The sequence below is a fragment of the Heptranchias perlo genome, chromosome 6 (assembly GCF_035084215.1).
Source record: "Heptranchias perlo isolate sHepPer1 chromosome 6, sHepPer1.hap1, whole genome shotgun sequence".
NCBI lineage: Eukaryota > Metazoa > Chordata > Chondrichthyes > Hexanchiformes > Hexanchidae > Heptranchias > Heptranchias perlo.
Window position 1 is genome coordinate 46,716,302 of NC_090330.1, and position 20,585 is coordinate 46,736,886.

General features: G+C 45.3%; 1 protein-coding gene across 1 annotated transcript in view; it reads left to right on the forward strand.

Moving 5' to 3' along the window:
* Positions 1–20,585, forward strand: part of aff3 (AF4/FMR2 family, member 3) — an 86,396-nt gene that overhangs the window by 57,925 nt on the left and 7,886 nt on the right. Inside the window, exons 9-12 of the mRNA XM_067986693.1 lie at positions 12,401–12,472; positions 13,974–14,067; positions 14,796–14,942; positions 17,617–17,666. Coding sequence (XP_067842794.1) covers positions 12,401–12,472; positions 13,974–14,067; positions 14,796–14,942; positions 17,617–17,666 — 363 coding nt within the window. The remainder of the gene's footprint in view (positions 1–12,400; positions 12,473–13,973; positions 14,068–14,795; positions 14,943–17,616; positions 17,667–20,585) is intronic.

Genomic DNA, 20,585 nt, shown 5'->3' on the forward strand with positions numbered 1-20,585 from the left:
GAGCCAGAGCAGATAAGAGAAGTAAGCATAGGGGAATATCTAGGCAATAGCGATCATAACATACTGAGGTTTAAAATAATGATTGAGAAAGATATAAGTAAGACAAAGACCAATGCAATAGTTTGGAAAAAAGCTAATTTTGAGGTGATGAGAATGGAATCAGGGAAGGTAAACTGGAAAAAACACTTGACATACAAAGGGGTAAATTTTAACCCGGAAGAACGGGTGGGTTGGGAGCGGGTGGGCAGTGAAAGTTCTCCGATTTCGGGGTGGGACCGCATCCCGGCACCAACGCGCCGACTTCCGGGTTTGACCCAGATATGCTTCTGAAACCCAGAAGAGTGTCAGTGGGACGATATTTAAAGGGCTAATTGAGGTATTTAAAGTACTTAAAGATGTTAAATTTTTGTGGTTTGACCTACACAAGTCATTTTAACTGTTTCTGAATGTGTCTCCCGTGGCCTCTGAAAGATGAGTTGCAGCCGGCACCCATTTGGACCTTTAAACCAGTGATTGACACGTGTGAAGAAAAGATGAATTTTTGCAGCAGGGCAATCAGTTTTCTCAGACAAACCTTTGGCTGGGCGTTCTTTGTGTTTAGACTGAGATTTCTTGGTTCACACTCAGAATTCTTGTGTTCACACATATTTACCTACATTTTGGACCCCCTCAAACTGACATCATCAAGATGGGGGTGGGGGGCGCAAAGGATTCATTCTTCAGTACAACTGAGGAGGAGGTACATCACTATCCATGACAGGCAAGGGGGCAGTTCTGGGAGTTGCAAGTTCACAAGCCAGGGGTGCACCACAAGGACCTGCAGAAGAGCAGAGGGGGGACCAGTGGAGGGACCGACATCACAGGAGGCACTACACATGTGAGAGGGTCTATAGACAGAGGCTAGCTTCCTGAAACTCTCTGAGGAGCAGTGCCTACAAAGGCTTAGATTGAGTCGCCAGGTGGTCTCAGATATCTGTACACTTCTTCACGCAGAGCTGCTCCCGGCTGGGCCTGGTGGCCAGGCATTGCCCGTGGCTGTTAAAGTCACCACTGCCCTCAATTTCTTCGCCTCCAGATCCTTCGAGGGCGCTACCAATGACATCACCAGGGTCTGTCAGTCATCTGGACATACAGGTCATGGATGGCTTGTTTGCTAGGGCATCCCACTACGTCAACTTTCTCATCGACAACATCTACCAAACTGAGAGGTAAGTGGGTTTCCACTCTCCGGCTGGCTTCCCATGGGTACAGGGCACAATTGATTGCACATACGTAGCAATCCGAGCACCTCCACATGATCCAGGACTGTTCATCAACCGAAAGGGCTGTCACTCCATCAATGCGCAGCTGGTTTGCGACCATAGGAAGAGGTTTCTGCTGGTGAGTGCCAAATTTCCTGGCAGCTGCTATGATTCCTTCATTTTGCGTGAGTCTAACATCCCAGACCTCTTCCACACAGAAGATAGACTTAAGGGCTGGCTGCTTGGAGACAAGGGATACCCCCTGCAGGGATGGCTCATGACACCTGTGAGAAACCCCACCAGCGAGGCACAGCAGCAGGACAGTGACAATCATATCACCACCAGGTCTGTCATTGAACAAGCCATTGGAATGCTCAAGATGCGCTTCAGGAGCCTGGATCAATCTGAGGGATCCCTTCAGTATTCACCGGTGAAGGTGTGTAGAATAATAGTCATGTGTTATGCCCTGCACAACATTGCTCAACAGAGAGGGTTACAGATGGATGAGGTCCCATGTGCTTATGAAGCATCCACATCTGCCATCAACATTGAAAAAGACAAGGAGCAACCCATCGGCAGAGCAGCGGCACGCCTGGCTGCTCGTGATACCAGAGAATCACTCATATATGATATAGATTCTCATAAGGAGATCTGCAAAGTGAAGAAGATAGTGAACCACCCAGACCACCTGGAACAACCACCAACACCAGCAACCACTCCCCCCCCCCCCCCCCCCCGGTTGCACAAAACAGTCCTACAACCACATATACGCCCATTGTAAATGCGCCCAAAGGGTGGCATCAAGTCTTGCCATTCATGATGATGCACATGCAAGGGTGCTTTCATGAAAGGAACTCAAGAATGGACAACACGTGGCAGTGGTGGTGACAAGTATGACATTTATTGTGAATGTAACAAAAAACAAAGAGAAATGAAAAACTTGACATTTAATCAGACATCCTTGTGCATACGCTTAGTAATCACAAAACCTTCGCCTTCCTATTCCTACCACTTCTACGTGGTGCATCCCTTGTGGCTTCAGCAGAGGTATTGGCAGGTTACTCAGGTCCCTGCCCTGACTGCTGAGATGTTGTCAGCCTATGCCCTCTGGGTTTCGAAGCCCGGGAGGGCCCCATCAAAGACTGTTCCACCTGCACCTATGCAGGGGCAGGCTCGGCCTTTGGGAGAGCATTGCCGGCACTATTTGAGAGGGGGGAGGGGGGGGGAGCAATGGGTGAGATGTGGGAGCACTTTGAGTGGCATCCCCACTTCCATGTCCCCTTTCGTCATCATCCTTCTCCAGGGCAACGGCCACATCACTCCCACCACTCTGCTGAACAATTTGGAGGACATCTGTGATGCCTTGTAAGGCCACTGCTAAAGTATCTGTCTACCTGTTTAAGGAGGCAGAATATTAGTTACCCTGAGTCCGCACAGCCGTTGTCAGGGCCTGAGTGGACTTTTTTTTTATTCGTTCATGGGATGTGGGTGTCGCTGGCGAGGCCGGCATTTATTGCCCATCCCTAATTGCCCTCGAGAAGGTGGTGGAGAGCCGCCGCCTTGAACCGCTGCAGTCCGTGTGGTGAAGGTTCTCCCACAGTGCTGTTAGGAAGGGAGTTCCAGGATTGTGACCTAGCGACAATGAAGGAACGGCGATATATTTCCAAGTCGGGATGGTGTGTGACTTGGAGGGGAACGTGCAGGTGGTGTTGTTCCCATGTGCCTGCTGCCCTTGTCCTTCTAGGTTGCAGAGGTCATGGGTTTGGGATGTGCTGTCGAAGAAGTCTTGGCAAGTTGCTGCAGTGCATCCTGTGGATGGTACACACTGCAGCCACTGTGCGCCGGTGGTGGATGGGGTGCCAATCAAGCAGGCTGCTTTGTCCTGGATGGTGTCGAGCTTCTTGAGTGTTGTTGGAGCTGCACTCATCCAGGCAAGTGGAGAGTATTCCATCACACTCCTGACTTGTGCCTTGAAGATGGTGGAAAGGCTTTGGGGAGTCAGGAGGTGAGTTACTCACCGCAGAATACCTAGCCTCTGACCTGCTCTTGTAGCCACAGTATTTATATGGCTGGTCCAGTTAACTTTCTGGTCAATGGTGACCCCCAGGATGTTGATGGCGGGGGATTTGGCGATGGTAATGCCGTTGAATGTCAAGAGGAGGTGGTTAGACTCTCTCTTGTTGGAGATGGTCATTGTCTGGCACGAATTTTACTTGCCACTTATCAGCCCAAGCCTGGATGTTGTCCAGGTCTTGCTGCATGCGGGCTTGGACTGCTTCATTATTTGAGGGGTTGCGATTCATTTGTGAGCCGTGCTTGAAGCTTAATGGAGGCTGCCATTCTCTCCATCGCAGATATTCCCGCACTTACCTGCGCCACCATTCCACTAATGCTGGAGGTGGACTCCTCCATCCTCTCCGTTATTGTGGAAAGTGTGTGTGTGACACGTCTTCCAGTACTTCGCAAAGGTGCATCTCTACCTCGATCATTCTCCTTCTCAAGGATGGCCCCCGGGGTTCAGCATCTGCATCCAGCTGAGCAGAGCTTGGACAGGAGTGCGCCCACTGACGTGGACTCTCCACAGCTGCGCCTGCCACCAGTGTCTGCTCCTGCTCACTTGTGAGTGGTGAATCACCAGGTGACGACCCAACTAACTGTCTAATAGGACCCACCGAGGTGTGAGTATCTGCGCTGGTGCATGGCTCGCTTTGATGTGATGGTGCGCCCTCAGAGGCCTGGATCTCCTCTGAGGAATCGCCCTCTTCCAGATCATGTAGTTTTCTTATGTTCTAATATTAAGAATCATCGCAGAAGTAATGTTACGATGAGCATACTGGGGTGTGCAACAGGTCAATCGTTGAGGACATCAATTTATGTTGTGTGTGAGGGATGATAAAGTTCTGTCACCAGATGTTTGCGGGGTGCCAGTCTCGGCATTTCCAACAGCCAGGCATTCGCGCCTTCAGCTGAGTTCCAAGGCCTCCTTCTTTGTCAGGGCCACTATTTGTGATGGCCCGCCTCCAGTCCAACAACTCTCCCTTGCATTTTGTGCTCTTTTGTCCTACAAGTGGAGAAAGTACAGATGTGTGAGTGAGTGAAGGTGACGGGGTCATCCGATGGATGCATTGCTTTGGGTCAGGCTGACAATGAATCAGATGCATCAGAGGGTGAGTATCGGACAGATTCATCACTTTGCATCAGGTTTGGAGTGAGTGGGCGTGGTGGGTGCACAAGTGGGGAGGTGAGGAAGTGCACATGAAAGTGAAGGTAACATGACATTGAGCCTTAAGTGGATGTGAGAAGTGATGTGACGGAGTAGGCTTGGCAGGGCAGAGACTGAGGTGGGGGGTAATGCGCACCACAGGATGTAGGTGAATCAGTAACAGGCTCACTGTTCTTGACCTGGCTAGATCATTGAAGCACTTCCGGCATTGCAACCACATCCTTGACACGGTGGTCCTACTGGTCACTTCCTCTGCCACCTCGAGCCAGGCCTTCTTGGTGGCTGAGGCAGGAGACTTCCTCCTGTCAGCCGGGTACAATGTTTCCCTCCTGCCCCTCACACTGGCTAATTGCAACCCCAGTGAAGGGTCTCTGAACCAGGGTGCTGCCCTCATCCTTTGCTGCTCCATATTTTCAGATTTCTTCTTTCTCCCACAAAACCCATGCTTGAAATGGTCCTTTAAATAATCCAGTAATCCAGGTCCCAGCATGTCATTCAGTGCACAGTACGCCCACTGCACAGCTTGGAGAGGTGAAACCCGGAAGTCACATTAAGGGCCTTCAATTGAGTTGCGATCGCTCGAGAAAACGCATGAAAAAGATTTCCGGGTTTCCCACCCGCATATTGACCCCCCCCTACCCCGAGATCCCACCGGTATGTTAAAACTTACCCCAAAGAGATAAAACAGCAGTGGGAAATATTTAAAGCGGTGATCAGTAGAGTTCAGGAGAAGTATATTCCTCTAAAAAGCAAGAACAAACTAGCCAATAATTAAACACCATGGATGAATAAAGAGATAAGGGTAAAACTGAAACTAAAGAAAAAGGCATACACTAAGTACATAGACAATAAAGGAGAGGATGATAAAAGGGAATATGAAGAAGTCAAAAGAACAGTTAGGAAAACAAAAAGGAACTATGAAATTAAATTATCAAGGAAGAAATTATAAAGTATTCCACAGACACATAAATAACAAAAGAAAAATCAGAATAGGGATAGGACCACTAAGGGATGCACAAGATAAACTCACAGGTAATGACAGTTAAATGGCAGAAATACTGAATAGTTCCTTTGCTCAGTATTTACCAGGGAGACTAACAAGGTGGGCATGACATTAGAAGAAGAGATCAAAAAGTACAGGTTAAGGGTTTCTACTCAGACTGGCAAAAGGTGGGAAATGGTTTTTCTCAGGGATCGGTGCTGAGACCACTATTGTTCACAATTTACATTAATGATTTGAATTTGAGAATCGGAAGTACAATTTCAAAATTTGCAGACGACACCAAACTGGGGGATGTAGTTAATACAAAGGAAGAATGAAGTAGGACATTAATAAACTTGCAGAATGGGCGTAGAATTGGCAAATTAACTTTAATATAGATAAGTGTGAGGTGTTGCATTTTTGTAGGAAGAATAAGGGGGCCACATACTGCTTGGATAACAAGAGTCTAAATGGGATAGAGGAGCAAAGGGATCCAGGGTACAGATACACAAATCACTAAAAGTAGCGATGCAGGTTAATAAGACCGTTAAAAAAAGGCAAATCAAGCACTGGGCTTCATTTCTAGAGGGATAGAAATGAAAAGCAAAGAAGTTATGTTAAACTTGCATAGAACCTTGTTTAGACCACACTTGAAGTATTGTGCATAGTCCTGGTCTCCATATTATAGAAATGATATAGAGGCATTGGAGAGGGTGCAAAAAAGATTCAGAAGGATGATACCAGAACTGAGAAGATATACTTATCAAGCAAGTTTGAACAAGGTGGGGCTCTTTTCTCTGGAAAAGAAAAGGCTGAGGGGTGATCTGCTAGAAGTCTTTAAGATAATGAAAGGGTTTGATAGGGTAGACATAGAGAAAATATTTCCACTTGTGGGAGAGTCCAAAACTAGAGGTCATAAATATAAAATAGGCACTAATAAGTACAATAGGGAATTCAGGAGAAACTTCTTTATACCAGCTGGAAAGTCTAGAACTAGAGGTCTCAAGATAAAGGGGCGGCCATTTACGACTGAGATGAGAAAAAATTTCTTCACTCAGAGGGTTGTGAATCTTTGGAATTCTCTACCCCAGAGGGCTGTGGATACTTAGTCATTGAGTATGTTCAAGTCTGAGATAGACAGATTTTTGGACACTAAGGGAATCAGGTATGGGGATAGGGCAGGAAAGTGGAGTTGAGGTAGAAGATCAGCCATGATTTTATTGAATGGCGGAGCAAGCACAAGGGGCCGTATGGCCTTCTCCTGCTCCTATTTCTTATGTTCAAAGAGTGGTAAGAATGAGGAACGCGCTACCACAAGGACTAGTTTTGATGTAACTTGATGTAACATGCCACTTGCCAACTTCCTGACCAGAACAGCCAGAAAGTCAGCGGGAAGTGGCTGCCCAACCATTAAAATTGGGCTACAGGAGACTGTAGTCAGGGACCCAGGGAAAGGTCCCCAGCACAAGGTAAGGAAAGGAATCCCAGTCGAGGGGTGGGGGTGGGGAGGGGGGGAAGCCCGGGGCCAGGAGAGGCCCAAGGTTTCCTCGTAGGATAGTGGAGCACTTCTGTTCCACCCGGCCCATGAGGAAACTGAGGAAAAAAACTAAGTAAAAGATTCACCTTGTTGGGCCTCTTCTGGTCCTGGCTGTTGTTCCCAGTAGGTTTGGCCTGGTGGGAAAGCCATCACTGCTCCCCTAATCAGGCCTCAGATTAAAATAGCAGATCGGGCCTTGGTGACATCATCGGAGACCGATCTGAATATTTAAAGAGGACCCCACCGGCTTGGGGCAGGTGTTCTTGCCACCTGCAATTTAAAATTGCAGTCAGATCAGGGCGGAATGGAGTGGGTAAGACATTATGATGATCAAACATGCGAGGGGCGGGGCGGTTAAAATCAATCCCTAAGGGCCCGATTTTACCAGGGGTGCGGGAACACGCCCGGTGAAATTAGTGGGTTGCCCGCGCGATCGTAACAGGCAACACACTAATTGGATCCACTTACCTGCTCCTCCGGGTTCCCCGATGCTGATCTGCGCGTCGGGGGGGCTGCGCATGCGCAGTAAGATCTGTCAGCTGGAGGCGCTCTATTTAAAGGGGCAGTCCTCCACTGACAGATGCTGCCACAAACAGCAAAAATTACAGCATGGAGCAGCCCAGGGGGAAGGCTGCTCCCAGTTTAATGATGCCTCACCCCAGGTATCATTAGATGGGGTGAGGAGGAGGGGGAGGACAGAGATCTTCCCCCCGGCGGGCGGGAGGAAGCGGCCCACCTCTGCCACCAAGAAGACCTGGCTCGAGGTGGCAGAGGGGGTCACCTGCGCCACCAACATATCGCCCACCTGCATACAGTGCAGGAGGCGCTCCAATGACCTCAGTAGGTCAGCCACAGTGAGAACACGTAGTCTTTCCCCTACACTCCGCCTGCCACAACACTGCCCCCACCCCACATCTCCTTCGGCACTGCCAACACTACTCTGTCACATGACCCCTCATACCCACTCAAACCTCATCCTCAACTTACCTGCACCTACTCACCTCGCGAGTACTCACCCCGCCACTACCACGCAACCCAATCCTCATACAATCTCATGGCTCTATCCCATACTCACCCTCTCGTGCATCTCTCTCACGGCCAGCCTCACTCAACCTGCCACCACCTGTGCTGCAGCCACAGGGCATGCATCACATATGTGCAGTAGGCAGCGTAAGGCAAACGTGTCGTGAGCATGAAGGGGATGCACAAGGGTGTTTGAGGGATTGTCATGGTTCTTATTTCTATTGAATTAAAGAACAACTCACATCACACATTATATTGGCACCACTACTGCCATGTCTTCGCGAATCCTGTCCGGTTTGTGCAATAATGCCCGCTCCTGGGTATCCCTATGAGGACCCACCACTGATGCCACCCAGTGTGTCACTGCAGAGTGGGTGTAGGTGTATTTGCAGGGCTCTTCTGCGCAGACGACTGAGAGACATCGGGGATGTCCCCGGTTGCAGCCTGGAAGGCTGTGGAGCAGAAGTTCGGGAGGGCAGTGGTGACTTTGACAGCGACAGGTAGGAAGATGGTGCACGGGCCAGCCAGGAGCAGCTCGGCATGAAAGAGGCTGCAGATGTCCACGGCTACATGTCGAGTGACTCTGAGCCTCCGTGTGCACTGCTGCTCAGAGAGGTCCAGGAGGCTGATCCTCGGTCTGTGGAACGTGTGGCGAGGGTAGTGCCCTCTGCGACGCATCTCTCTCTGCGGTAGCCCTCCCTCCTGCTGTACAGGTGGATGTGTCACAGCACTCTGTTGTGGAGCTCCACGTGTCAGAGGTGGATGGCAAGGCTGGTGAGGCTGGTGATGCCGTTCGCCCTCCGAGGAGGTCATGACTGCAGCTACGGCGGCCCCCATCCGCAAGATGTACATCTGAGGGGGTCCGCAAGGTAGGTACATGTCTCCGGACCCTGGGGTAAGTGTGCAGGTTGGTGACTTCGACCATCAGGAGGAGGGTGGTGGAGGCCAAACTTTGTCCCAAGTGACAGAGCGGCCTCCTGCAATGGCTGAGGGTGTCCCCCCACCCCCACCTGTCAAATGGACCTTTGCAGCTGCCACAGGCTGACGGCTGCAACACGTCCATTTCAACTGGGACTGTTTCCCCCAGTGTGTGAAACAGTCCCATGTTTATCCAAAATCACACACAGTCCCTTAATCAGGTCAGTTAATGACCTGAACAACCAAAGTAAATACACTCAAGTGGCATCCCGTTGGCTTTAATTGCTTGCGGGATTCCCACCAGCGGGGGCTGCGCACCCGGTAGCGGGTGCTAAAATCGGGCCCTAAGTGTCTAAAACACTACTTTATACAATATATTCTTAATTTCCAAAAAAATCCTCCCCAATTCTATTGATCAATCTGAATGACACGTGTTAGAAGAATTCAGTTAATCTGTTGTTGATCACCTCAGCCCTGTAGGTACTCTTGATAACTTCCAAATCAATGAGGCACCAGCACCTAGTCATGCCAGGTCACTCATTTACTGCAGAGCTTCAGGTCTTTTCTAACAAAGGGCCTCACACAAGTAAAGACAAGGCAAGACATATTTAATAAGCCATCTACTGGCCTGTGGTCTTGAAAGCTTGTCCTCTGTCCCTGGTAAGGAATGTTTTGTTTGTATAAGCCTTTATGATTAAATTAACATTAACCCTTTCCTACCATTCAGTAAGAATTGTAAACAATTTTACAACACCAAGTTATAGTCCAGCAATTTTATTTTAAATTCACAAGCTTTCGGAGGCTACCTCCTTCCTCAGGTGAACGATGCGGAAATGAAGTCCTCGAAATGAAGTCGCATTTATAATTCACAGAACAATGCTGGTGATAACAGACAGTTTTTTCAACTGCCCGTTGCCAAGGCAATCAGTGTGCAGACAGACAGGTGTTACCTGCCAGGTCTCAGAATATACAAATCACCAAAAAAAACAACAAACAAAAAAAAACAGAGATAGAGAGGTAGAAACATAGAAAAGACAGCAACTGACCCGTTATATTAAAAACAGATAACATTTGTTCGCTGGTGGGGTAACGTGTAGCGTGACATGAACCCAAGATCCCGGTTGAGGCCGTCCTCATGGGTGCGGAACTTGGCTATCAATTTCTGCTCGACGATTTTGCGTTGTCGTGTGTCTCGAAGGCCGCCTTGGAGTACGCTTACCCGAAGGTCGGTGGCTGAATGTCCTTGACTGCTGAAGTGTTCCCCGACTGGGAGGGAACCCTCCTGTTTGGCGATTGTTGCGCGGTGTCCGTTCATCCGTTGTCGCAGTGTCTGCATGGTCTCGCCAATGTACCATGCTCTGGGGCATCCTTTCCTGCAACGTATGAGGTAGACAACGTTGGCCGAGTCACAGGAGTATGAACCATGCACCTGGTGGGTGGTGTCCTCTCGTGTGATGGTGGTATCTGTGTCGATGATCTGGCATGTCTTGCAGAGGTTACCGCGGCAGGGTTGTGTGGTGTCGTGGACGCTGTTCTCTTGAAAGCTGGGTAATTTGCTGCGAACGATGGTCTGTTTGAGGTTGGGTGGCTGTTTAAAGGCGAGTAGTGGAGGTGTGGGGATGGCCATAGCGAGGTGTTCGTCGTCATTGATGACATGTTGAAGGCTGCGGAGAACATGGCGTAGTTTCTCCGCTCCGGGGAAGTACTGGACGACAAAGGGTACTCTGTTGGTTGCGTCCCGTGTTAGTCTCCTGAGGAGGTCTATGCGATTTTTTGCTGTGGCCCGTCGGAACTGTCGATCGATGAGTCGAGCGTCATATCCCGTTCTTACTAGGGCGTCTTTCAGCGTCTGTAGGTGTCCATCGCGTTCCTCCTCGTCTGAGCAGACCCTGTGTATTCGCAGGGCCTGTCCATAGGGGATGGCCTCTTTGACGTGGTTAGGGTGGAAGCTGGAAAAGTGGAGCATCGTGAGAATATTAACTACCTTTTGAGGACACATTTAAGGCAACTATTAGGGCATTTTTCCTACACATTTGAGAAGGCACAAAAGAGATTTCAATAAAACATTTGAAAGGCTGGGGCTGGTGTGAGAAGAGGCAATACAAAAATTAAAACAGTGCAATAACAAACTAAACCTGAGATTTGGAAGAGCTACCCAAGCAAGTTCTGAAAACTGTCTGATAGATTAAACTTTTTTACCTGTATGATAATATTAAGATATAACAATAATTGCTATGGTTTCAAATTTTTTTGAATTTTGAATTTAGTAGTTTGCTGAAAGGCAGATGTGATGATATATGTCAAGCTATATAATGTCATCTAGTGGTCAGAGATAGAATTGATATATAAATCAGGATTTTCCACTTCAGTGCTCCTGGCGTACACAAGGAGCGGGTAACAGGTAATTACACACCTTTAGCCCATGATTTTCTGACCATTAATTTTAAAGGATGGAAAATCACAGCCTGGGGTGTGCAATTTCCTGATATGTGTTCTTGGTGAGTGCTTAGGACTCTGAAATGGAAAATCTCGGCCCATAGGCTTAAAGAAGAAAGCAGACATTTTGAATAAAATGTAAGTCATACTGCAGACAGACTCCTGAGAGTTATTGTTCAAATACATTTTACAATTCAAAGTTTTACAGTTATTACTTGAATGTTGCCCATTTCTTCTATATAGCAGAACTACTGTCTCACCTCATTTCAATCAGCAATGCTTGGAATTGTGCAAAATTAGACTAACCTCTAATTTAATTTCTACTCCAGGATATATGTCTAACAAAACTTTTTTATGCTGCCACATTTGACTAAAAGTTGCCAGAGATCATCTGTTATTGAAACATTATTATCTGCTAAGCAAGAGCTAGATATTCAATCCCCTTAACCCCATTCCACCCCACTCAGATGTATTTTTTGTCTGTTCTCTGAATTGTTTTAGGATTCATTTACATTGCAAATTCAGCAATTTTAAATTTGCACTGACATTAAACTTGCACTATAAATTTGGAGTTAGGGCCTAAATCAGGGAAACTCAGATTTACCTGACCTGGATTGGCTGAATTTGAGTTTTCTTTGCTTTCTGATTTATATGAGAGGTTTGCCCACTTCGAACCATCATACGGTGGAGGGTTGCTGAGAAAGGAAATTAAACAGGAAAAATCCTGATAAATCAACACACAAAACCTAGCAAAGTCCCTTTACATGGATAACACAAGTTTATTAATAGCACAGATTTATTTAGCATATTTAGAAATGCTGCAGGTTAACTGAACTATAACTAATGAATGTTTTAGCATTTGACTCTAACCTTCTATCCAGGTGTTGACTAATATAATATCAAATTAAAATGCTTTAACTGATAATTCAATTGTACTGTATGTTGAATGACTCATCTTGGCAGTGAACCTGGTGAAATGTGAATCATTTTGCTATGATGTTTAATTTATACCACTGCTTTAATTTGTGTTTTGTTTAAAGGTATGCTATGAGACTGAAGACTCATTCAGGTATAACAGCCACTCAAGCAGATAAGCAGCTAACTGCATTGTGGTGAGTTTCTAAATTATGAGAATGCAAATGAAATCCTATTACATAAACATTTCCTTTCTTTCCTGATATAAAATGACAATATCAGTCATTAACGTTGTTTATGTATTAGTCTGTGAAACATTTCATGTAGCATAGAAACTGAATTAAGAATTTGCATTTTACATCTTAACTGTTACCATTCTGATTACATACAGAAATGTTTTTAAAAATTCAAATCCAGTTGTTTCTAGTTGTGTCTGTTATTGTCTTTCAATAAGTGGTGCAGTAAGGCGGCATTTTAGAGCGGTGAAATATGGGTTGGCTTCAATACTCCCCCCCCCCCCACCCCCCCATTTGCAGAGTTTCCATTCTTATCCATGTCGCTATGGCGATGCATTGAGTAGAAACCAGGAGTAGAAACTTCCCCCAGAGAGAGGGAAAACTGGGGAACAAGTAATTGTCTCCCAGCTTTCAGGAACAGGTTTAAGAATGACTCAGCAGTGACCTGGGAGCACTTCACCATCCAGCCTCCTCAACTACAATGGTGCGGGACGATCAATAGAAAGGAGAAAGAGGATGAAATATAAATATTTTGAAGAGTTTTGCCCTCAAAATACAAATAAATACATTTTGAAATCCTACTCATTTACAACTAATTAATCTGTTCTTGGCTTTCTGCTATTGACTGGGTCAAAGTTTAAGATTAGTGAGTTTTCCCTCACTAGGTTGCGCCCCCTTAACAGATCTAACTGATTGACCTTGAACATTGTTTTTTCTCTCCCTTTTGTTACTCTGGACCACAGGATGTGGGTGGGTCATCCCTCCAATTTCTTCCCTGTTCAATGATTCGCCAGTACAGTAGGCCTGTCAATAAAGCCAGCTTCTCCCCTCTCCCCCACCCCCCCCCCCCTTCTCTCCACTCCCAAGCGTTGATTCTCGGCATGCTCAAATGAATAGGTCATCTCAACGATAATAGTTGTGGATTTTCATAGGAAGCCAATGTCCCTGCTCATTGTAGAAACACATCATCAATGCATGGTTCATTAACACATAAATTCCTCTTTGTCTTAGCGGCTGCAACATGTTGCTGTAAGCAGATTTCTAAATCTGCGTGACCCCACTTTAATTTAAAACACACCACTTAAATGTAACTCATTTCCAAATCCTTTCTGTGGAAAAAATGGCCCAGAAAATTCCCAAATTATAGAAATATATCTTATTTAATTATGAACATTCTATTTTGTTTCATATTGCATTTTATCATAATAGCCTTTGTGACATTCCAGAGGTCATTGTGTTTTTCTGCTTTTTTAAATTTGTGCGTGTGGAACAGGCTGTTTCTAAGTAGTTACAGTTGTGATTTTGAAATGCTTTGGATTAGAGACAAGAATTCTTGAATTCATAGAACTGTTTCCTTTTTTAGATGTGAACTGGGAAAATGTGATTATCAGCATGCACCATTGATTTTTCTAATTATAAATCTGAGCACAGTTTTTGACATCTTTACTTTTGATCTCTGCAGTTACCGTTGTTTGGCTCTCCTTTATTGGAGGATGTTCAGACTTAAGAGGGACAATGCTGTTAAGTATTCTAAAGCCCTTATCAACTATTTCAAGGTTAATATTTGATGCATGTTTTGAATCTTCTGGTACTTCATAAACTCTAGCTGAGACTTCATTGTGAGAACATAATTGGAATTATTGAATACTAGCTAGAATGTTATTTTTTTCAATTTATTTACTTTATTTTTAGCTTCAGTTCAGACTTGGCATTTCTCCAAATAAAGGATTAAGGTCATTTCCTGGGGAGTCTAGAACATGGCTGTTAGTGATTCTGTTTTTTTTAACAAGGGGATGGTGAGAGGTGAATCACAAATATGAGTGCAGTCCTAAGTTGGTCTCGGGCAAGTTTGTACGCACAAGTCCAAAATCGTCAAAAGGCTTCATAGGCTGTAATGCATTCCCTGAGAGGCTAATACTGTGTGACGGCCGTGGAATTTCATAACAAAGGAAATGGAATCCTCTGGTAAAACATTTCTAATTTGGTAGAAAAGATTAAAAGCTGCACAATTTCAAAGCAGTTGTTTTCTGAAAATGATATTTATACTGCAAATGTTATTAGAAGCATCAGTAGTACTGATTTTCTTCTCATATGCAGTAGTGTCGTTTTTCACGAATGGACATTAGCTTAGGAGCCTTGCCTGCGGCCGTGTACATTAGAAAATTATGGGCCGCGTATTGCAGGGGTGCACATTTCTAATATTGGCCTTAATTTGCTTTCATTTAGCCATTAACAGAAGATTCTCTGAACAAATTAACTATGTTTCTTTGCTCTCTGGCCTCAGTGCAATAGGAAAGAAGTAATAAACAGCGGTATTGCACAAGCTGCTGTGCATCCGAAGGACCTGAGAACACATCAGTACTGCAGCCAACCACTCAAGTTCAAAGCTAAGTCACATACCCGCCATTGCTGCAGTTTTAGACAAAAAGAGGTATTGATTTTTTAAAAGTATATATATTTTTTGACTGATGTTTAGCAAAATCAATTTCCACAGCAAATGTAATTTTATAACAGATTATGTGACAACTGAATCACTGGCCTTTGTAGCATAGAATCTGAAAGTACTTTTTTGAATTGTTTCCATTTGCAAAAAATGGTGTGTGGCTAAAATCGGGATGAAGTCATTGTACCAGTGAAGGGAATAATTAAGATTAATGGATGAATGATAGTATGGGTACGACCACATAACACATATCTGATATCAGGAATGTAAAATTAAATATAAGAATGTGGAGTTTAAAGGAATATAGGGAACTATTCTCTGCTCTTGTTTTTAACTGTAATGACCACAAAGGTGAATGTTAAAACTAGTGGAAAACCCAGATGTGAACTGGACCTGCCATTTATTTTCTTTTTCTGTATTACCTCTTTGTTTTCAATCCAAAAAAGGGGAGTGACATTGGCAACTTTATTTTTTAATCTGCTGTTGTGAAAGCCTGGCAAGACTTTGTTAATGAACTTTCAAAGAAGGATGTAACAGTTTTCCCTTGGAAGAAATTAAATCAACTGGGTAGGGATTAGCTTAACTGTGGAACTAGAGTTAATTCAACAATGGAGCATTAAAACTGTTTGGCAGTGTGTCTGTTCTGCATGGACTTTGCTATGATTTTTACATTAACTGGCTCATGTTGTCGCTGGTGAGAGAGAGAGTTTCACGGGACCAAAGACTCCATTGGAAAATAAGCACCAACTACTACTGAAGCTTCTAAATAAGCTACAGTGCTTCGTTCATTTGCAGTTTAATCACCTGAGCATCGCTTCACCCAGGAACACTTTAAGCCGATCAGCAGTAAACTGGCTAAAATCCCTGCTCGGGCATATATTTCATTCTCCATCATGAAAAATCAAAAATATAATTAAAGAAGGCCAGAACTAACCAAAAAATTAATTGAAATAGAATTTTCAATGAAAACAACATAAAAAGATGATGTACACAATTTTTAAAACTCGTAGTTTAATTTTTGTTTCTGATTTCGCATTTCAGGATTTAACCTAGGAGGAATTTCAGATCATTTATGTAAAGATATTGCTATTAAGTTAAATTCAGGGATTAAGTCTACATTCTGGAAATGCAAATTAATTCCAGTCAAAGAGTCTACCAAGGATGATGTTTATCGCATACCACATCAGTTTGAGACAGTGAGGTTTGTTAACACAACTAGGTATATTATTGAAATGGCTTCATTCATTTGAGCCGAATGGGAGGTGGTTTTCAGGGAAGGCCACACCTAGGAGAGTGGTAACTAGTTTGAATGGCAGCTCAACTGGCCAATCCCTGGACATGGAAAGTTGTAGAAGGGTCAGAAGTCAAGTCTTCTGGTATAGCTGGGACAGGCTGGCCGAGGATCGGCATTAATCTGGAATGTAAGTCAGACACAGAAGGGTCAATTTTAACTCCCAGTGGAAGTTGTTGGGAAGGGGCAGGGACAGATGGCAAACTACCAGCATCTCTGCAGGTTGAGGCCTGGGGTATTTTAACTCCCAGGCCTCATCTGCATAGATCCCCATCAGTCTCCCACCCAAATTCAGCAGGAAGTGCTTGCTGGCTGGTGGATGGATGCAGGATTTCGAGCGGCAGGAAGCCGCCACCGGGGACCCAAAGGAATGGTCTTTGGCACATGAGAAATAGTTGAGAGGGGAGGTCAGGAGGGCATCACATTCAAGGGAAAAGGAAGGAAACCCGAGGCTGGAGAGGCCCAAGTTTTCCATGTAGTGAAGCAGTGGGTCATTGGTGTGCAGATACACAGGTCATTAAAGGTGGCAGTGCAAATATCTAAGGCTATGATAAAGGCAAACAGTCCTTGCATTTGTATCCAGAGGTATGGAGCACAAAAGCCAGAAGGTAATATTGAACTTGTATAAGACCTTAATTAGGCCATTGTTGGAGTATTCTGTGCAGTTTTGGGTCCCCATTGTAGAAAGGAGATAAAAGCAATAGAAAAGGTGCCATGTAGATTCAGTAGGTTATTGGCAGGGATCAGGGGTTACAATTATGAAGAGAGACTTGAGAGTTTAGGACTTTATTCACTAGAGCTAAAAAGATTAAGAGGTGATTTGATAGAGGTCTTTAAGATTATGAAGTTATGATAAGGTAAATAATGATAAAAGGTAAATAGTGATAGATTATTTTCACTGGTTGGCGAGATAGTAAGAAGAGAACACAAACTTAAGCTAATCACAAAAAAGAGTTAATGGGGAGGTTAGAAAAAATGTGTTTGCACAGAGGGTGGTTAAAATGTGGCATTTTCTGCCATAAACCGTTCTTCAATCCATAAATTATTTTAAATGGGAATTAGTTACTTGAAAAAGAATATTAAAGTGTATGGGGAACAAGCAGGAAGATGGGATTTAACTAGGTGATGTATGAAAAACACCAATGTGCTTCTATCTAGCATTCTGTGAGGAAGGCCGTTGGGCCTATCTAGCTCCTCCTTTAGAGCCCTACTACATCTAATTCCCTGTTGCTTTTGACAAGGTATATTGTTGTTCTGATTAAATTTGAATTTAAAAAACACAGAAATGGCTATTCTTTTTCTGAAATTAAATTCATACATACAAAAAAATTGGACATTTCTGTCTAAAATAAATTTATTTTAATACAACAGGACTCTGGTAAAACAGCTCAAACTTCAAACCCGTGGGGTGCCAGTGGGAAGTAAGTATGCTTTTCTTTCTTCTGACTTAAAATGGAACTTCGTAGAAGTAAAACTAAAACAATGGCCAGTATGTTCAACTTCAGCAGTGGCTTAAAGCCGGTGATATCGGAGCGGCTCCCATTGTACCATCCCATTTGGAAATGAAAATCGAACGGGATGTATAATGGGTGGCTGATTCCATATCACTCAATTTACACCTGCCCACCCATCGGCACCCCCCTCCGAAGTTGAATGTTCTGCACAATACCTCAACAACTGTAATATAACTGAAATAAAAACAGAAAATGCTGGAGAAGCTCAGCAAATCAGGCAGCATCTGTGGAGAAAGAAACAGAGTTAACATTTCAGGTCGAAGACCTTTCGTCAGAGGTCGTCTTAATTTCTCTACTCCCGTCACTCACTCTAACCTTTCTCCCTCTGAACTCGCAGCACTCCGTTCTCTCATGTCCAACCCTGACATTGTCATTAAACCTGCTGACAAGGGCCACGCTGTTGTTGTGTGGTGAACAGACCTCTACCTTGCGGAGGCTGAACGCCAACTCTGCGACAGCTCCTCCTACCTCCCCCCTGGACCATGATCCCACCGTCAAACATAAGCCATAGTTTCCCAGACCGTCACTGACCTCATCTCCTCTGGAGATCTTCCCCCCAAGGCCTCCAACCTCATAGTCCCCCAACACCGCACAGCCCGCTTCTACCTCCTTCCCAAGATCCACAAACAGGACTGCTCCGGGAGACCTATCATTTCAGCCTGTTCTTTCCCCACGGAGCTTATTTCTTCCTATCTTGACTCTATTTTTTCTCCCCTTTTCCAGTCTCTTCCAACCTACATCCGCGACTCTTTAACAGTTTCCAGTTCCCTGGCCCTAACCATCTCCTTTTCACCATGGAAGCCTAGTCCCTCTACACCTCCATCCCCACCAGGACGGCCTGCGGGCCCTCCGCTTCTTCCTTGAAAGGAAGCCCATCCAGCCCCCATCCACCACCATCCTCCTACGCCTGGCTGAACTTGTTTTTACATTGAACAACTTCTCCTTTGACTCTACTCACTATCTCCAAATAAAAGGTGTCGCTATGGGAACCCGAATGGGTCCCAGCTATGCCTGCCTTTTTGTGGGATACGTGGAACATTCCTTGTTCCAGTCCCACTCAGATCCCCTCCCTCACCTCTTTTTTTGGTACATTGATGACTATATCGGTGCCGTTTCATGCTCTCGCCCCAAACTGGAAAATTTCATCAACTTTGCTTCCAATTTCCACCCTTCTCTCGCCTTCACATGGTCCATCTCCAACTCTTCTCTACCTCGACTTCTCTATCTCCATTTCTGGGGATAGGCTGTCAAACAAAAATACTATAAGCCCACCGACTCCCACAGCTACCTTGATTACATTTCCTCCCACCCCACTTCCTGTAAGGACTCTATTCCCTTCTCCCAGTTTCTCCGTCTCCGTCGCATTTGTTCTGATGATACCACCTTCCGCACCAATGCTTCTGATATGTCTTCCTTTTTCCTCAACCGAGGATTCCCCTCCACTTTAGTTGACAGGGCCCTCGACCATGTCCGTCCTATTTCCCGCACTTCTGCCCTCACCCCTTCCCTTCCCTCCCAGAACCATAATAGGGTCCCCCTTGTCCTCATCTTCCACCCCACCAGCCTCCACATTCAACGGATCATCCTCTGCCATTTCTGCCACCTCCAGCGTGATCCCACCACCAAACACATCTTCCCCTCCCCTCCCCTATCAGCATTCCGAAGGGACCGCTCCCTCCGCGACGTCCTGGTCCACTCTTCCATCACCCCCAACACCTGCTCTCCTCCCCATGGCACCTTCCCGTGCAAGCGCAGGAGATGCAACACCTGCCCCTTCACCTCTTCCCTGCCCACCATCCAGGGCCTCAAACACTCCTTCCAAGTGAAACAGTGGTTTAGTTGTACTTCTTTCAATTTAGTATACTGTATCCACTGCACACAATGCGGTCTCCTCGACATTGGGAAGACCAAATGCAGATTGGGTGATCGCTTTGCTGAACACCTCCGCTCTGTCCGCAAGCGTGACCCTGACCTGTCTTTCCCTTGCCACTTTAATTCTCCGTCCCACTCCTACTCTGACCTCTCTGTCCTTGGCCTCTTACACTGTTCCAATGAAGCTCAACGTAAGCTCGAGGAACAGCACCTCATCTTTTGTTTAGGCACTTTACAACCTTCCGGACTCAACACTGATTTCAATAACTTCAGATCATAACCACTGCTCCCATTCTTTCGGTCAGCTGGTGCTGGTAATGGTTCTGCTGCTGCCAATTACAGCTACTCCTGATCAATCTTTTGTTTCTTAACCTGTCCCATTACCACCTTCCTTGCCTTGCACCATCATCCCTTTTTGTCATTTGATCACTCGTGCCCTCTACCCGATCACAGACCTTCCCTTTTGTTCTTTCCTCCCCTCCCCTCCCTCTCCCGCCTTTCCATGGCTCTGTACTGGCTTAAAAACTTTAACCCTTTTAACATCTTCCAGTCCTGATGAAAGGTCTTCGACCTGAAACGTTAACTCTGTTTCTTTTTCCACAGATGCTGCCTGACTTGCTGAGCTTCTCCAGCACTTCCTGTTTTTATTTCAGATTTCCAGCATCCGTAGTATTTTGCTTTTGGTGTACTATAACTGACTTGTATTTCTTCAAAATGGCTCGCAGTACCTTTTTGTGTCATCTTGAAACTATTAATAAAACTATTTTAATTAAAATGGACTTCTTACAATGTTTTCAATATTTTTAAGGCAAACAGAAAAAATAATTTAGAAGCTTGCAAATCATGATTGTGATTGTTCTCCCAGCCTGCCAATTTTAGAATTGGTCACTAACATCCACCTATCACAGTTAAAATGAACTTCCCAAGCTTGCCTGTGCTTTCAGGGAATTTATG